This window comes from Sorex fumeus, unplaced genomic scaffold, assembly GCF_029834395.1.
Source record: "Sorex fumeus unplaced genomic scaffold, SorFum_2.1 ptg000129l, whole genome shotgun sequence".
Taxonomy (NCBI): domain Eukaryota; kingdom Metazoa; phylum Chordata; class Mammalia; order Eulipotyphla; family Soricidae; genus Sorex; species Sorex fumeus.
Window position 1 is genome coordinate 8,280,874 of NW_026606186.1, and position 17,536 is coordinate 8,298,409.

Sequence of the window (17,536 nt, forward strand, 5' to 3'; positions counted from 1 at the left end):
AATAATGTGATTTTTTCCTCCTCATATTTTAATACTGATAATTTTATCTAAAGATTTTTAAGTATATGTAAAACACATGGAATAGTGCCTGGAAAAATGTTTGCTAGTGGTCAAGATTTTACATTGTTTTTAATAATAATGGGCACATTTGTTGACAAGGAATAACATTCCATAATCAATTTAGAATATTTATTTATACTATAGTCTATATCAATGTAGATAGTTTCACATGATTTAAGGGGAAATGTCTAGTGGTTGATATAAATATCCATGTCTTTTTCATAGTATATTATTTAAATTAACGTGGCAAGATGAAAAGGTGTACACTTCTACAATACCAAGACTTTGCATTGCTTATTTACTCTAGTACATGCATAACACTTTGTCCAGCGCTTTGTACAAAGCATGAGTTAAGCTGTTGTTCAAAGTATTATTCCAGGTTAACAAATATATCATATAAATTGTGGAGATTTGATGTATTATTAGAACCTAAATGGTACATAGTGATTCATGCAAAAATACATGTGAGTTGTGAACAAAGTCTAGATTAAAAATAACTACTCTTTCATATAAATACTGTGTTACTATAATATGGCTATTCAGGTTCTGAACATTTCCTTCTCTTTGACTCCCAGAAGAAAGAGGAGCATCATGAAGAGACAGAATGAGACCAGAGTTTCTGAATTCCTCCTCCAGGGTCTCCCTGTACCACCAGAACAACAGGGCTGGTTCTTGATGCTCTTCCTGGTCATATACCTGACCACTGTGTTGGGGAACCTGCTCATCGTCCTGCTCATCAGGATAGACTCTCGTCTCCACACCCCCATGTACTTCTTCCTCAGTGTACTGGCTTTCAATGATATGTGTTTCTCGTCTGTCACGGTGCCCAAAATGTTGGAGGACATGCAAAGTAATCAGAAGTCCATCTCTTATTCAGGGTGCATTTCTCAGGTATATTTTTTAATATTTTTTGCTTGTACTGAAAATATCATTCTTGCAGTGATGGCCTATGACAGGTATGTAGCCATCTGTCAGCCACTCCACTACACAATGATCATGAGGGAGGAGCGATGCATCTCATTCGTAGCTTGGTGCATGTTCCTCAGTTTTTTACACTCTCTGATAAATGCTCTTCTCTTGAACCAAGTGTCCTTCTGTGGTGATGTTACAATCCCCCACTTCTTCTGTGAACTCACTGCCGTGCTGGAGGTAAGCTGCTCAGATACATCACTCAATACACTGGTCATATTCATTGAGGGAGGAATGATTGTAGGTATTCCATTCACTTTTATCATGGGATCATATATCTGCATATGGGCCACTGTCCTAAAAAATCCTTCTGCTAAGAAATTCTTCAAAGTCCTCTCTACCTGTGGTTCCCATCTCCTAGTTGTAGCTTTATTCTACGGGACCATTGCAGAAGTGTACTTATTCTCCTCGCCATCCATGTCCAGTGCTAAAGAAATAGCTGCTTCTGTGATGTATATGATAGTCACCCCCATGATGAACCCTTTCATCTACAGCCTGAGAAACAGAGATATAAAACAAGCACTAAACTTGTTTGCTGTTAAGGTGATGTTCTGTAAGTCAACAACTTAGAATAAAAGAGATAATAATATTCAAATGAACAAGGAATCTATTACTCAAACTATAATCTAAGGATAGATATTCTGAGAGCTCAGCTGATACTCTTTGCGCACAAACCTCAGAGAGTTTGAAATTCCCATATCGCACTCTGCTGACATACATCAGGTTTTATTATCCAGACTGACTATCAGTTACTCTAAAATCTTCTTACCAATAGTTAAAAGTCTGTGATGCCTTATTTAAATATGTCTAGAAGTTGTGAATGGGAGAGTGATTAAGAACCAATTTCAGGAATGGAAGAAGAATGTCTCTGTATCCACCAGCGACAAGAGAAGCCAGCCTTTCTCTCTTCATATTTTCAATATCAAGGAAAGAAAGCAGGTAAAGAGAATGTCAAAGAAAGAAAGACTTGCATACATCAGGTTTTCCATCTCTCTATTTTGTGATTTCTATTATAAATCTTTAATGATTGCTTTTCCTTTCCTCTTAAGTATGGACTCATACCAGTTCTGAGAACCTCTGCATTGCCATGGAGAGCAGTTTATGGTCAGGCTCATCTCCAGTGAAAAATAACTGGCACTCTCCTGCTCCCAGAATTATTGGAGGTGACCCCCATAATAAATGCATGGGTTAAATGAATTTGTTTCTCTTCTTAAATATGGTGAATGATGTAATTTTGAAAAGTTTCTGTCTCTATAATATTTCAATTATTTCTTTGAAATTAGTTTTTTGTTTCAAATTTTTATTAGTGAATCACTGTGAGCTACAGTTACAGACTTACAAACTTTCATGCTTGTGTTTCAGTCATACAGTGATCGAGTATCCATCGCTCCACCAGTGCCCATATTGCACCACCAATGGTCCCACCACTCCCACCCCATCTCTGAAATTAGTTTTCAATAGGGGCTCTAAACTATTCTCCGTCTTGATCCAGGGGGCTGTTACAATGGATCTATACACGTGCAGAATTTGAACATGATATGCATTTTAAGTTTATGCACTTTGTTCATGCCTTGACACAACCGTATGGAAATGAATGATGAAGGAATTATAACAAACTAAAATTTTATGATTGGAAAGGTTATGGTGACATGTATACATATCTGTATAAATTACATTCATTTTGATTTTTTGTGTTGAAGTGATAGGGCATTTGCCTTGCACACGGCCGACTCGGGTTTGAGTCTTCCATCCCTATCGGAGAGCCCAGCAAGCTACTGACAGTATTCTGCACACACAGCAGAGCCTAGCAAGCTCCCCATGGCATATGTAATGTGCCAAAAACAGTAACAACAAATCTCACAATGGAGTCGTTACTGGTGCCCGCTCAACCCAATCGATGAGACGACAGTGCTACAGTGCTACAATAGGCATATGTAACTTTCAAATATAAAAAAGAATTCACACCAAAAAATCTTGACATATTTAGTATATTCATACACATAAAGACACCATACATATTCTTTTCTTTATGTGTAGATAAAAAGTGAGCTCCATTTTCTTGGTGTCCAATTATTTCCAGTGTTCCTACTTGATTTTTCCTTTCCTTTCCAATTGTTTCTGGTTTTTACTTTCAGTCTAACTCTTTAAAATAAAAGGTGTTGTCTCTTCTTGCATCACTATCAAATATTAATAGGGATACCCTTTCCAAATCCATCACACTGGAGTATGCAAGTTGACACAAGTGTGAGTGAAGGTTATATTATGATTCAGGGTTAACAAGGCCTCTCTGGGCTGTTAAAAACCAAAAAAAGCTGAAATATTAAATGAAGCCAAGTTTTTGAGGGATGTATGAGGGTCAATAATGAGTAATGACCACATACATAATAGTAACCTATTTAATATAAAGATACAAATAGTCTAGAGTGAACATAGAGAATTGAAAAATTAATTAAGCAACACATTTATAACATTTCAAAAACTTAGACCATTAAAAGAGCTCTTAAAACTAACAATGATCACAAAACCACTCAATTTTAAAGGTCTTCTTTTGGACCAGAGAAATTACAGTGAGTGGAGAACTTGCTTAACATGCCTCTAACCTGGCTTTCAGTCCAGCCACCCTACAGTATCCCAAGAACTTCACTGTGGCACTGTAGCACTGTCATTCCGTTGTTCACCGATTTGCTCAAGCGGGCACCATATCATCTCCATTGGAGACTTGTTGTTGCTGTTTTTGGCATATCGAATATGCCACGGGGAGCTTGCCAGGCTCTGCCATGCAGGCGGGATACTCTCAGTAGATTGCCGGACTCTCCAAGAATGACGGAGGAATCAAATCCAGGTCTGCCGCATGCAAGGCAAACACCCTACCCGCAGTGCTATCGCCCCAGGCAATCCCAACAACTACCTGAATTTATCTCAAAACACAGAGCCCAGAATAAGTCCTTACCATAGCTTGGATTGCTAAAACCTGAGAGTTGGAGGTGTGTGTGTGTGTAGGGGGGAGAGGGGCGGGGGCGGGGGGGGGGTGGAGAAAGAGAGAGCAAGTTAGTTAGGTCAGATATATGCTATTTATAACAAACAAACAACAGTTCTAGAAAAAATCATAACTAGGTAAAAGTAAAGGAAGATCTACAAAGTAAATAATGAAAGAAAGCAAAAGAAACTATACTCATAAGATAAACTTTCAGCACAGTATAGAATCAAGAGAAACTTAGGGAAGCTATGTGATTATAAAGATGGTACTCCATCAATATATAGTTTATCAAAACATAGCAACACAAAGTATATTTAAAAGCTACTTACCTATCTAAAGGGAAATATGTACAGCAACACAAAAATAAAAAAATTAAATGTATTTACACCAGTGGATGCATAATCCATAGAAAAGTTAACAAGGAAATAATGATCTTACTAATGCAGTAAACTAAGTGGATGCAACACTGATGCAGAACATTTCACCCAAAATTGGTACTGGTCATGGGCATGGTGTGATAACATATACACTCTGGAATAATAGGATAAAAACATATATGCATTTATAATCTTACTGCCTAAGACACATCAGTATATTTTTTTAAAGCAACAGATTGGGAAGCAGACTGTTAGTACAGCTGGTAAGGTGCTTGCCCTCGCATGGCCGAACTTGTTTCAATCCCTGCATTCCATGTTGTGGCAGTGGCCCATGATCACTGCCAGGAGTGATTCCTGAGTGCTGAGTCAAGAATGCTGAGTGATGAGCCCAAGTTCTGAGCCCTGAGCATCACTAGAACAATCAAAAGCAACAGATTGGTTGAAGAGATAGTACAAGAAGTTAAGGACTTGCGCTGTGCGTGCTGACCCGGGTTCAATCCTTAGCACACAGATGGTCTCCTGAGTACCTCCAGTACTTTTGAGTACAAACACAGTAACATCACCTGAACATCACCCGGTATGGCCAGATCCACACACACAAAATTAAGCAACAGAATACATCTTCTTCTCGTAGAAATATGGAATAATCTCAAGGATAAAGCTTAAGTTGGAACACACAATTCTCAATGAATATAAGAAAAGTGAAATCAAGGGGGGTATGGTGCTACCAGCAGGTCAATCTGTACCTGTGAGGTGAGTGCATCAGCAGCCTGACGGCGCCTTCAGACTTCCAGATACTCCAAAATTGCTGTTGTGCCTTTGGTCAGACCCCCAAAACTTGGGGCAAAGTTTACCAAGAAAGTAAATGGCCAAAAGTTAGGTATGTGGGAGACACACACACAAACCACCTCTGGCTCAGTTATATAATTGGAGGCATGGCCTCTCTTGTTCCTGATTGAACTGCTTAATGGTCGTGATCCCAGAGACTCAGAAACAAATCTCAAAACCCAACACCTTTTGGCAGAAATGCGTCTGGTCCCTGCAGTAAGTTACCGGTGCTAGGCCAACCCAGGTGGGATAGGTTTTGTTCCTTGGCCTATTCTCCCTGGCGGCCCGGTGGCTGCCATCCTCCAGAGGCTACTGGATAGTCACGTTTGGACCCGCAATGACGAGACGCTTAGGGCCTCACAGGATGGGGGTGAAGCCGGTCCTTTCCTCCCTGTCCCAACGAGACCCCAAGTCATCGCCCACGAACGGCCTCCCTGGCTCTTGATCAAGCTGCTTAATGGCCATGATCCCAGAGACTAAGAAACAAATCTCGAAACTCTGCGGCTTTTGGCAGAAATGTGTCCAGACCCTGCCGTAGGTTACTGTCACCAGGTCACTCGAGGGGGAAGGGGTACCGTCCCTCTGCCTGCTCCCCCTTGGTGGCGCGGTGGCCGCCATCCTCCAGAGGCCATTGAACAGTCAGGTTTCAGCCCGCAGTGACGAGACATGTTGGGTCTCACAGAATGGGAGTGGAGCCGGTCCTTTCCTCCTCGTCCCAACAAGACCCCAAGTCATCGCCCACGAATGGCCTCTCTGGCTCCTGATCAAGCATGATTCCAGAGACTCGGGAGCAAATCTCAGAACCCAGCAGGTATTGGCAGAAATCCCTCCAGATTTATGTGTTAAAATTCCGGAATTTCAAAATTGCATGGCCACTACTGCAGCCACGTGACATCATATGTTATTCATAACCAGCAATAGAAAACAAATTGTCTATTGTTGCCTTGTCAGCAGATCTGAGTGTTGGGGTAAAATCTCAAATAATAATGGTGGGTCTGGTGTCAAGATATTGAATGTGATCAAACTAGAGAGAGAGTAATGTGGAAATTATCTGCCCCACAGGTAGGGGGAGGGTGTGGGATGGGGGTACACTGGGGTTGTTGGGTGTAGAGAATGGGCCCTGGTGAACGTACGGGTGTTTCATTGTATGACCGAGACTTTGACCTGAAAGCTTTGTAACTGCTCTCACAGTGATTAAATAAATAAAATTATAAAAAATGAAAAAAAATTGAAATCAAATCAGGCATATTTACTGGACCTATAAAGACACAAATGAATCACAAAAGGTTGGTGACAAGTCACAAATATTGGATATGATGAGTAATTGGCTTGATAAAAACAAAATACTGGAAATAAACAGTAACTGGCTTGATAAAAATACAATGAGAATTTTTTCAAAACAGGGGCCATCGAAAGTGATTACACATGTCCTTACTATCTTGACAAAGGAGCTAGATACATGACGAGGAACTGGGAGAAACTCTTCAATAAATGGAACAATAGGAGAGCCACATAAAAATAAAAGTAAATAAGATCTGGATCCCACTTTACCATATATGATATTAATTCAAAGTAGATTAAAGATCTTGATATTTGACTCAAAATCAGAAAGTAAATCAAGGAAAACATAGCATTACTCTCCCTGATATTATATCAGAAAGAAACAGGACTCAAAAGCAATGTGGAAAAAATAGAAACTGAAATCATACAAGAAAAGTAAATCAACGGGATAAAAATTGGAAAAGAGGAAGTCAAGCTATCTCTATTTGCAGACATGATGATATACTTTGAAAACCCTAAAGAGTCCACTCAAATGCTCCTAGAAACAATAAATCAATATAGCCAATGTGACTGACTGCAAAGTCAATGCACAAAAACGGATTGCATTCCTATATAGTAAAAAAAAGCAATCAAAGAGTCTATCCCATTTAAAATAGTGTCCATAAACATTAAGTGCATAGCAACTAACATAACAAAATAGGTGAGAAACTTATATCATGAAAATTTCAAAAGACTCAAGAAAAATATTGAAGATCTTAGGAAATAGAAAAACATTCCGTGCTCAATGATTGGAAGAATCAACAATATTAAAATGACTACCTTACCTAAACTACTATATTCTTCAAATACTTAGAAGAGTCAATTTTAAGTTTGTGTGGAGCCATAAAAAACCCATATGGTCAAAATCATACTGAAAAACAAGCAAATAGGAGCCACCTCACTACCAAATTTAAATCTATATTTAAATCCATATATTTAAATATATAGAACATACAGCCCAAGAGAAGGGCCACATGGAGGGCGGGAACCACAGATCCCGGAGAAAAAAAAAAAACAGGTTCCAAAAAGAGCCGAGATCCGACTAAAACCTCATGGGAAGGGGGGCGTTCCGGTCCGTCCTTCACGACCTACCGAGGTCACCAGTTGCCCCCCGCGAGTGGCTCTCTAGCACGGCCACGGCCCCAGAAGCACAAGGACTTAATGCAGAACCCGGCAGCTTGGAGCAGAAAAGTGAACGGACTATGCATTAATCCAGGCCATCAGGTCTGTCCGGAGGGGAAAGGGTGTTGCCCCAGTCGCCTTCTCCTCTCTGGAAAGAAAGATGGCGGCCACATGGGAGCCTTGTGGACAGCAGGTATGACTCGGGGGTGTGGGGGCGACTAAAACCTCATGGGAAGGGAGGCGTTCCGGTCCGTCCTTCACGCCCTACCGAGGTCACCAGATGCCCCCCGCAAGCGTCTCTTCAGCACGGCCACGGCCCCAGAAGCACAAGGACTTAATGCAGAACCCGGCAGCTTGGAGCAGAAAAGTGAACGGACTATGCGTTAATCCAGGCCATCAGGTCTGTCCGGAGGGGAAAGGGTGTTGCCCCAGTCGCCTTCTCCTCTCTGGAAAGAAAGATGGCGGCCGCATGGGAGCCTTGTGGACAGCAGGTATGAGCCAGGGGTGTGGGGGCGACTAAAACCTCATGGGAAGGGGGGCGTATCGGTCCGCCCTTCATGCCCTACCGAGGCCACCAGTTGCCCCCCACGAGCGGCTCTCCGGCACGGCCACGACTCCAGAGCACAGAAACCAATTTCTTAACTATCTGACTTTCAGTAGAAATACTTCCAGGGTCAATAAGTAAAATAGCAGAAATCCAAAACCAACATTAAATTCTTGAACCCAGCTGTAGAAAGTAAATCACTTCACAATGCTTTTTCAACATGTCTGATTTGGGTGGGGGGGTAAACTCTAAATTATAGTGGTGAATCTTTTATTGAAACAATGAATCTAATCAAAGCAGATAGAGTGTTAACTAGAATTCATCTGCCCCACAGGGACTGGGAGGGGTGGGGGGTGGGGTTTTATTGGGGTTCTTCATGGTAAAAAATAAGTATTGGTAAAGGGAAATATGTTTGATATTTGCATGACTGAGACCTAAACCTGAAAGCTTTGTAACCTTTCCCACGGTGATTCAATAAATAAATAAATTAAAAAAAAAAAGAGCCGAGATCACCGGGAAGTCCCAGATGGGGTAGGTACCGCATCCCGCCTCCCCCAGATGGAACCCCGGTGACCAGAAGCCTCTACAAGCACAGCTCGAGTATGCGGGAACTAGGACTTTTCCTCAAAACCGTGCGGCCGCTTGTGCAGCCACGCGACATCTCTCTATGTACAAAGTGATCAATGGGAAGTAAACCACCCAACCTTTCTCCCTGAAAATCAGAGTTAAGTTTGGAGCATGGCCACAGCCCCAGAAACACAAGGACTTAATGCAGAACCCAGCAGGTTGGAGCAGAAAAGTGAATGGACTATGCGTTAATCCAGGCCATCATGTCTGCCCGGAGGGGAAAGGGTGTTGCCCCATTCGCCCTCTCTTCTCTGGAAAGAAGGATGGCGGCCGCATGGGAGCCTTGTGGAGAGCAGGTCTGAGCCGGGGGTGGGGGTGCGATGGATACCTCATGGGATGGGGGGCGTTCCGGTCCGTCCTTCACGCCCTACCGAGGTCACCAGTTGCCCCCCGCAAGCGGCTCTCCAATACAGCCACGGCCCCAGAAGCAAAAGGACTTAATGCAGAACCCGGCATCTTGGTGCAGAAAAGTGAACGGACTATGCGTTAATCCAGGCCATCAAGTCTGCCGGACGGGAAAGGGTGTTGCCCCATTCGCCCTCTCCTCTCTGGAAAGAAAGATGGTGGCCGCATGGGGGCCTTGTGGACAGCAGGTATGAGCCGGGGGTGTGGGGGCGACTAAAACCTCATGGGAAGGGGGGCGTTTCGGTCCACCCTTCACGCCCTACCGAGGCCACCAGTTGCCCCCCACGAGCGGCTCTCCAGCACGGCCACGACTCCAGAACACAGAAACCAATTTCTTAACTATCTGACTTTCAGTAGAAATACTTCCAGGGTCAATAGGTAAAATAGCAGAAATCCAAAACCAACATTTAATTCTTGAACCCAGCTGTAGAAAGCAAATCACTTCACAATGCTTTTTCAGCATGTCTGATTGGGGGGGGGGGGGTAAACTCTAAATTATAGTGGTGAATCTTTTATTGAAACAGTGAATCTAATCAAAGCAGATAGAGTGTTAACTAGAATTCATCTGCCTCACAGGGACTGGGAGGGGTGGGGGGTGGGGTTTTATTGGGGTTCTTCATGGTAAAAAATAAGTATTGGTAAAGGGAAATGTGTTTGATATTTGCATGACTGAGACCTAAACCTGAAAGCTTTGTAACCTTTCTCACAGTGATTCAATAAATAAAAAAATAAATAAATAAATAAATAAAATAAAATGTTTTGACAAACAAAAAAATATATATATATTTAAATCCAGTGTGATCATGAAATAAAGAATGATTCTGACAATTTGTTCAGTAGAATATCCAATGCCAAATCCTCATATATATATATGTATGTATATATATATATATATGTGTGTGTGTGTGTGTGTGTGTGTGTATAGTCAGCCAATTTTTTACAAATGAACTGGAACATGAAATGGAATAAAGAAAGTCTACTCAAAAAGTGGTGTTGGGAGAAATGAATAACCACATGCAAGAAATTGAAGCTGAGTCCATATCTCACACTTAATGCAAAAGTCAACTCAAAGTGAATCCAAGACTTTGAGATAACATCTGAACTCATAAAGTACACTGAAGTAAATATAGGCTGAGCGTTCCAAGACCTACACTTCAAGAGAGTCTTCAATGATATGATGCTCTTGTCAAAGGCAAGAGAATCAAAACAAAACAAATGGGACTACATAAAACTTAGAAATTTCTGTATGACAAAAAAAACATGGACTAAAACAAAACAACAGGTAAGTGAGAGAAAGTACTCAACATATCAGATACAGGTTGAATCTAGGATGTATAAAGTACTCACAAAGATCAAGAACAGCAACAAAAATAACCCTTAAAACCCCATCAAAAAAATAGCGAGTGAAAAATGAACAGTCACTTCTCTGAAGAAGACTAGCAGATGGCCAACAGACACATAAAGAAATGCTCATCATCACTTATTATTAGGGAACTTTAAATCAAGACAATAATGAGATGTCATCTTACACCAGTGAGAATGACACATATCAAAAGTACTGGGAACAATCTCTATTGGGGAGATTGGTGGAAAAAAGGAGCTTCCATACTTTTTAAAACACAATATGAAATGAATCTCCAAGAACAGTAGAAACAAGGGCCAGGAGGATTGGTCCATGGTTGGAAGCCTGACTCAAGAGCTGGGGGAGTCCAGCACCATCTTTACAGCACACAGACACAGAGAAGAAAGGCCGCGGGAGTGGGGTGGGGTCACAGCTCCCGGAGAATGCTCCAGGTCCCAAAGAGAGTGGAGATCACCGGGAAGCACCAGAAGGGGTAGGTGCCCCGTCCCGCCTCCTCCAGATGGAACCCCAGTGACCATGAGCCTCTACAAGCACAGCTTGAGCATGCGGGAACAGGACTCTCACTCCAAACTGCTGGGACTGCCCCGGTTCCAAGGTAACCTCTGATTCCGGAAGTCACGCCCACAACCGGCCCCCCAGCGCCATCTTTACAGCACACAGCCACAGAAAAGAAAGGTTATGCAGGAACCGGGACTTTTACTCCAAACCATAAGCACCACGCGACATCTCCTTATATATAAAGTGATCAATGGAAAGTAAATTATCCTACGTTTCTCCCTGAAAATGAGGCTTAACTCTTTTACAAACCACAACACCCAATAGGAAAGAGAAAACAAAAGGGAATGCCCTGCCACAGAGGCAGGGTGAGATGGGGGGAATGGGGGGTGGGAGGGTTACTGGGATCCGTGGTGGTGGGAAATGGTTACTGGTGGAGGAATGGGCATTCTAAATAAATAAATAAATTTAAAAATAAATAAATAAAAAGGGAAAAAAGCTGGAGGAGAAAGCAGTTGGGAGAGAGAAAAGATCACTACAACAAAAATAGTGGGATATGATCACTCTGGATAATAATTGGGTGAAAATAGGTAAAGGAACAAACATGATGACCTTTCAGTATCTGTATTGCAAAACATAATGCCCAAAATTAGAGAGAGACAGAGAGATGAAAAGTGTATGCCATAGAGACAGGCTGGGTGGAGGGTGGCAGAGAGAAACTGGAGACACTGGTGTTGGGAAATGTACACTGAGGGTGGGATGGGTGTTGGAACAAAGTATGACTGAAACCCAACTATGAGCAGCTTTGTTATTCTGTCTCTCGGTGATTCAATTTAAAAAGGAAATATTGAAAACCAAAAAAAATTAAGAAAAAAACTCTCATCCACTGATAGTGGAAATGTTGTCTGGTCCAACTGCTCTGGAAAACTGTATTGAGTGTTCTCAGCAAACTCAGAAGTGAGCTGTCACATGACCCAGGGTATCTGTCCCCTGCACATAAAAACATCATTCCAAAAAACGTATGCACACCACTATTCACTGCAGCACTCGGTACCATAGCCAAGATTTAGAATCAACCTAGATGTCCAATGACAGATAAGTGGTATCTAAACACAATGGAATACTACACAGCTATTAGGGATGATGAAATTATGCAATTTGCTGCAACATGAATGGAACTGGAAGAAATCATGTTAAATGAATTAAGCCAGAAGAAGATTGATAAACAGAGGATGATATCACTCATATGTGGTACTTGGGCTAACTGGATGAAGAAATGCAGTGGTTTAAAAGTAGATGCTCTGAACAACCTTGGCCCCAGAGTATAGAGAAGAAAAGTTAAAAAAAAAAAGAGGCAGGATGGGATGGGGGGATGGGGGAGGGAGGGATACTGGGACCCGTGGTGGTGGAAAATGGGCACTGGTGGAGGGATGGGTACCCAATCATTGTATAACTGAAACCCAAGCACAAAAATTTGTAAGTCTACAACTGTACCTCATGGTGTTTCACTAATAAAAAAATTAAGTAATAATAATAATAATAAAAGTTATTGAGCTTGGAGAGATACCAAAAAAAAGAGTAGATAAAAATCCGGAGGGGGAAAGAGAAAGATGAGAAGCAAAGAGGGTCAGGTCAGTGGAGTCACGTCCAGAGGTGATGTTAAGAAATTTTAGAGCTGGGGGTATGGTGTTGCCAGCAGGTCAACCTATACCTGTAGGGCAAGTGCATCAGCAGCCTGATAGTGCCTTCAGATACTCCCAAATTGCTGCTGTGCCTTTAGCCAGACGCCAACAACTTGGGACCAAGTTTACCAAGAAATTAAATGGCCAAATAGCAATGTGGGAGACACACCCACAAACTACCTCCAGCTCAGTTATATTAGCTCATTTATTGGTCTTATTTCAGAAACCCATAAATCTCAAAAGAGATCAAAAGACACAGTTAGGGCCTGTAGCACAGAGGTAGGCGGCAACCTGTGACTGAGACCTCCAAAGCTGTTTCAAACATGACTGGACCTCCTCCTCCCAAGTCCCCAGTTTTCCAGTAGCTTGGCCGTCACACCCACAAACTGCCCCCAGCACCATGTAATCTCATCAGCGGCCAAGACCCACAGATAATAAACTAAAACTCCCGAAAGAGAGCATCTCAGAATTTCTTGACCCCGTGTCAAGTTGTCTTCACCAGGGTGCACCAGAGGGGGACTGATGAGACCCCTCCCCACCCCCAGGGACCCAACTCTCGCAGTCAAAAACCTCCACAACTCAACCACCGCCATGCTCAAGGCCGCCCCCCACGTGCTCAGGCCGAGCTTCAAGCATGAGTGAAGTCCTACGGAACCTAGGCAATGCAAACCTTGTTTCTGGGTTCAATGGGACCAGGAGCAGAGATTCTCTGTCCGCTTTTCCCAGGATCTGGCAACCCAGGGGTCACGCCCATAAGCCACTTTCTGCTGGTGCCAGATAATCTCACCATCGGCCACCATCCAGATCACACAGCTGCTTCTCCAGAAAGGGAGCACAACATGACGCCCCCATAACCACGCCACTGAACTCTGCACCAGGCAGTTTCACACAGGGTGCCCCAGAGAGGGATGGGTGAGAGCCCTCCCTGCCCCAAAAGACCCGGCTCCAGCAGCCAAAACCCTCCACAACCCAATTGAAGTCACGTTCAAGGCCGCTCCCCACATGCTCAGCTGAGCCTCACATATGAGTAAACATATTTTTGGGCAAATCATAGAGGTAAATATATGTCTGAAAAGATATACCAAAGCCCTGAGATTTTAGCAGCATCTCCTTACTCGTCTTTCCCAATGCTGCCATATTGGAGGCTCGTTCAGGGTCAGGGGAATGAGACTGTTATTGTTACTGTTTTTGGCATATCGAATACTCCATGGACAGCTTGCCTCTGATAATGAAGTGTGTGTGTGTGTATATATATATGTACAAATATATATGTATATATACACACATATATATACCAAAGCTCACATCACCCAAAAACATGTTAGTGATATCCTACAGAATGTCTTAATGTCTCCTGCCAAAACAGAACAATCTTTACACTGTTTTCTACATGAACACTTTTTTGTAAGCATGTTCAGCAGTTCTTCATAACATACAATACAAAATATATTATTTCGAATGTGTTTTGGGACAGGGATTGGGGTTTGGGATGGAAACTTCCCGAATTTGGGAAGGTGTAATGGTGGTGGGATAGGTGTTTGAATATTGAATGTAATAAACGTTGTGAACTAATTTATAAAATTTAAAAAATTAAAGAAAAAGTAATGTGAAGTTCATGCCCAATTCAATCAGCTTAACCAATGGCTGAATAAATAGCAGTGCTCCTACATTATAAAAAATAAATAAATAAATAAATAAATAAATAAGAAACATTAGAGTTAAGTATCAAACCCACTGAGTCAACAACACTGAAATGAAGAGACCCAAACTTTAACAATCAAACTTAGAAAGGTTCATGCCAAGAGAGCAGGCTGGAAGGGCGATATAGGAGGGAACCTGGGAACATTCGTGTTGGAATTGGTGCTGCAATATTTTATGTCTAAAAATCAACTATGAATCTCTGTGTCACAATGCTTTAATTTTAAAAATGTGTAAGAGTTAAAAAAATTAAAAATAGAAGCAGATTAAAACAAAGAAGCTTAGCAAGGACATACTTCATTTGAGGGAAACAATGGAAGAAAGGGACTTAGTAGATATATACAGGACACTTCATCCACAAAAAGCTGAATACACATTCTTCTCAAGCGTACATGGAACATTCTCCAAGATAGACCACATGATGAGCCACAAAACATGACTCTATAAAATTAAGAAGATAGAGATTGTATCAACAATCTTCTCAGACCATAATGCGCTGAAATTAGAAGTAAATCACACACAAAAACAGAAAACTAAATCAAACACCTGGAAATTAAACAGTGCACTATTGAACAACGAGTGGATTAGACAGGAAATCAAAGAGGAAATCAAAAGATTCCTAGAAACGAATGAAAATGAGAACACGAGTTACCAAAACTTATGGGACACAGCAAAGGCTGCGTTAAGAGGAAAGTTTATAGCTCTACAAGCATTCCTCAAGAAGGAGGAGCGAGCACACATAAGTAACCTAAACTCACAGCTTAAGAGCTTGGAGAAGGCCCAAAAAAAGGAGCACAACCCGAACAGGAGAAAGGAAATAATAAAACTCAGAGCAGAGATTAACGAGATGGAAACCCAAAAAACAATCCGAAAGATCAATGAAACCAAAAGCTGGTTTTTTGAGAAAATTAACAAGATCAATAAGCCTCTAGCAAAACTCACAAAGAAAGGGAGAGAGAAAACCTTAATAAACCGAATCAGAAATGAAAAGGGGGTCATTACAACAGAAACCACAGAAATTCAGAGGATCCTCAGGGAGTACTTTGAGAAGCTTTATGCCACGGAACATCAAAACCTCGAGGAAATGGATAAATTCCTAGACTCCTACAGACTCCCAAGGCTGAACCAAGAAGACCTGGAATACCTGAACAGACCTATCACCATCAAGGAAATTGAAATGGTAATAAAAAGTCTCCCCAAGCACAAAAGTCCTGGCCCGGATGGATTCACTAGTGAATTCTTCCAAATCTTTAAAGAGGACTTACTCCCAATGCTCTTTAAGCTTTTCCACGAAATTGAAATATCAAAAACACTTCCGAACAGTTTCTACGAAGCAAATATCACACTGATACCAAAATCAGACAGAGATACCACAAAGAAATAGAATTACAGGCCGATATCCCTGATGAACACAGATGCAAAGATCCTCAACAAACTACTAGCAAATAGAATCCAACTACTCATCAAAAAGATCATACACCATGACCAAGTAGGATTCATCCCAGGGATGCAAGGATGGTTTAACATTCGGAAATCAATCAACATAATCCATCATATCAACAAAAGAAAAGATAAAAAGCATATGATCATATCAATAGATGCAGAGAAAGCATTTGACAAGATCCAGCACCCCTTTATGATGAAAACCCTAGCCAAAATGGGTATAGAGGGGACCTTCCTCAACATAATTAAAGCCATCTACCACAAGCCTACAGCAAGCATCATCCTCAATGGGGAAAAACTGAGAGACTTCCCTCTAAGATCAGGGACGAGACAGGGATGCCCACTCTCTTCACTGCTGTTCAATATAGTACTGTAAGTACTTGCAATAGCGATTAGGCAAGAAAAAGATATTAAGGGCATTCAGGTAGGAAAGGAAGAAATCAAGCTCTCACTATTCGCAGATGATATGATACTCTACTTAGAGAACCCAATAACCTCCACCAAAAAACTCCTAGAAACAATAGACTCGTATAGTAAAGTTTCAGGCTATAAAATCAATACCCAAAAGTCCATGGCTTTCCTATACGCAAACAGTGAGAGAGAAGAAAGCAACATGAAAAAAACAATCCCGTTCACAATTGTGCCCCAGAAAATCAAGTACCTAGGAATCAGCTTAACTAAGGAAGTAAAGGACCTGTACAAAGAAAACTACAAAACGCTACTTCAGGAAATAAAAGAGGACATGAGGAAATGGAAAGATATCCCCTGCTCATGGGTCGGGAGACTTAACATTGTCAAAATGGCAATACTACCGAAAGCATTGTATAAATTCAATGCAATCCCTATAAGGATACCCATGACATTCTTCAAAGAAATGGAGCAAACACTCCTGAAATTTATATGGAACAATAAGCCCCCACGAATAGCTAAAGCAATTCTTGGGAAAAAGAAAATGGGAGGAATCAACCTCCCTAACTTCAAACTGTACTACAAAGCAGTAATAATTAAAACAGCATGGTACTGGAACAAAGGCAGAACTGCAGACCAATGGAACAGGGTTGAATACACTGACATCTCCCCTCAATCATATGATCATCTAATCTTTGATAAAGGTGCAAGTAATGTGAAGTGGAGTAAGGAAAGCCTCTTTAATAAATTGTGTTGGCATCACTGGACGGCTGCATGCAAAAAATTAGGCTCAGAACTCTGCCTAACACCATGTACAAAAGTAAGATCAAAATGGATTAAAGACCTCAACATCAGACCAGAAACCATAAGGTACATTGAAGATAAAGTTGGCAAAACCCTCCATGACATTGAAGCTAATGGTATCTTCAAAGATGCCACGCCACTGGCCGAGCAAGTGAAAACAGAGATAGATAAATGGGACTATCTTAAACTAAGATGCTTCTGCACCTCCAAAGAAACAGTGACCAAAATACAAAGACAGTCTACAGAATGGGAAAGGATATTCACCGAATACACATCTGACAAGGGGTTGATATCAAGGATATACAAAATACTGGTTAAACTCCACAAGAAGAAAACATCCAACCCCATCCAAAAATGGGGCAATGAAATGAAGAGAAACTTTCTCAAAGAAGAAATCCGAATGGCAAAAAAGCA

General features: G+C 41.6%; 1 protein-coding gene across 1 annotated transcript; it reads left to right on the forward strand.

The window, feature by feature from the left end:
* The first annotated feature begins 651 nt into the window (after positions 1-651).
* Positions 652-1,599, forward strand: LOC130045742 (olfactory receptor 1J4-like). Its single transcript, XM_056138578.1, has one exon. It carries the CDS (start codon positions 652-654, stop codon positions 1,597-1,599), a length of 948 nt encoding a protein of 315 aa, XP_055994553.1.
* The last annotated feature ends 15,937 nt before the right edge of the window (positions 1,600-17,536 follow it).

Excerpts from the sequence above, each read along its gene's own strand:
- LOC130045742 (XM_056138578.1), top strand. The coding sequence starts at position 652 with ATGAAGAGACAGAATGAGACCAGAGTTTCTGAATTCCTCCTCCAGGGT.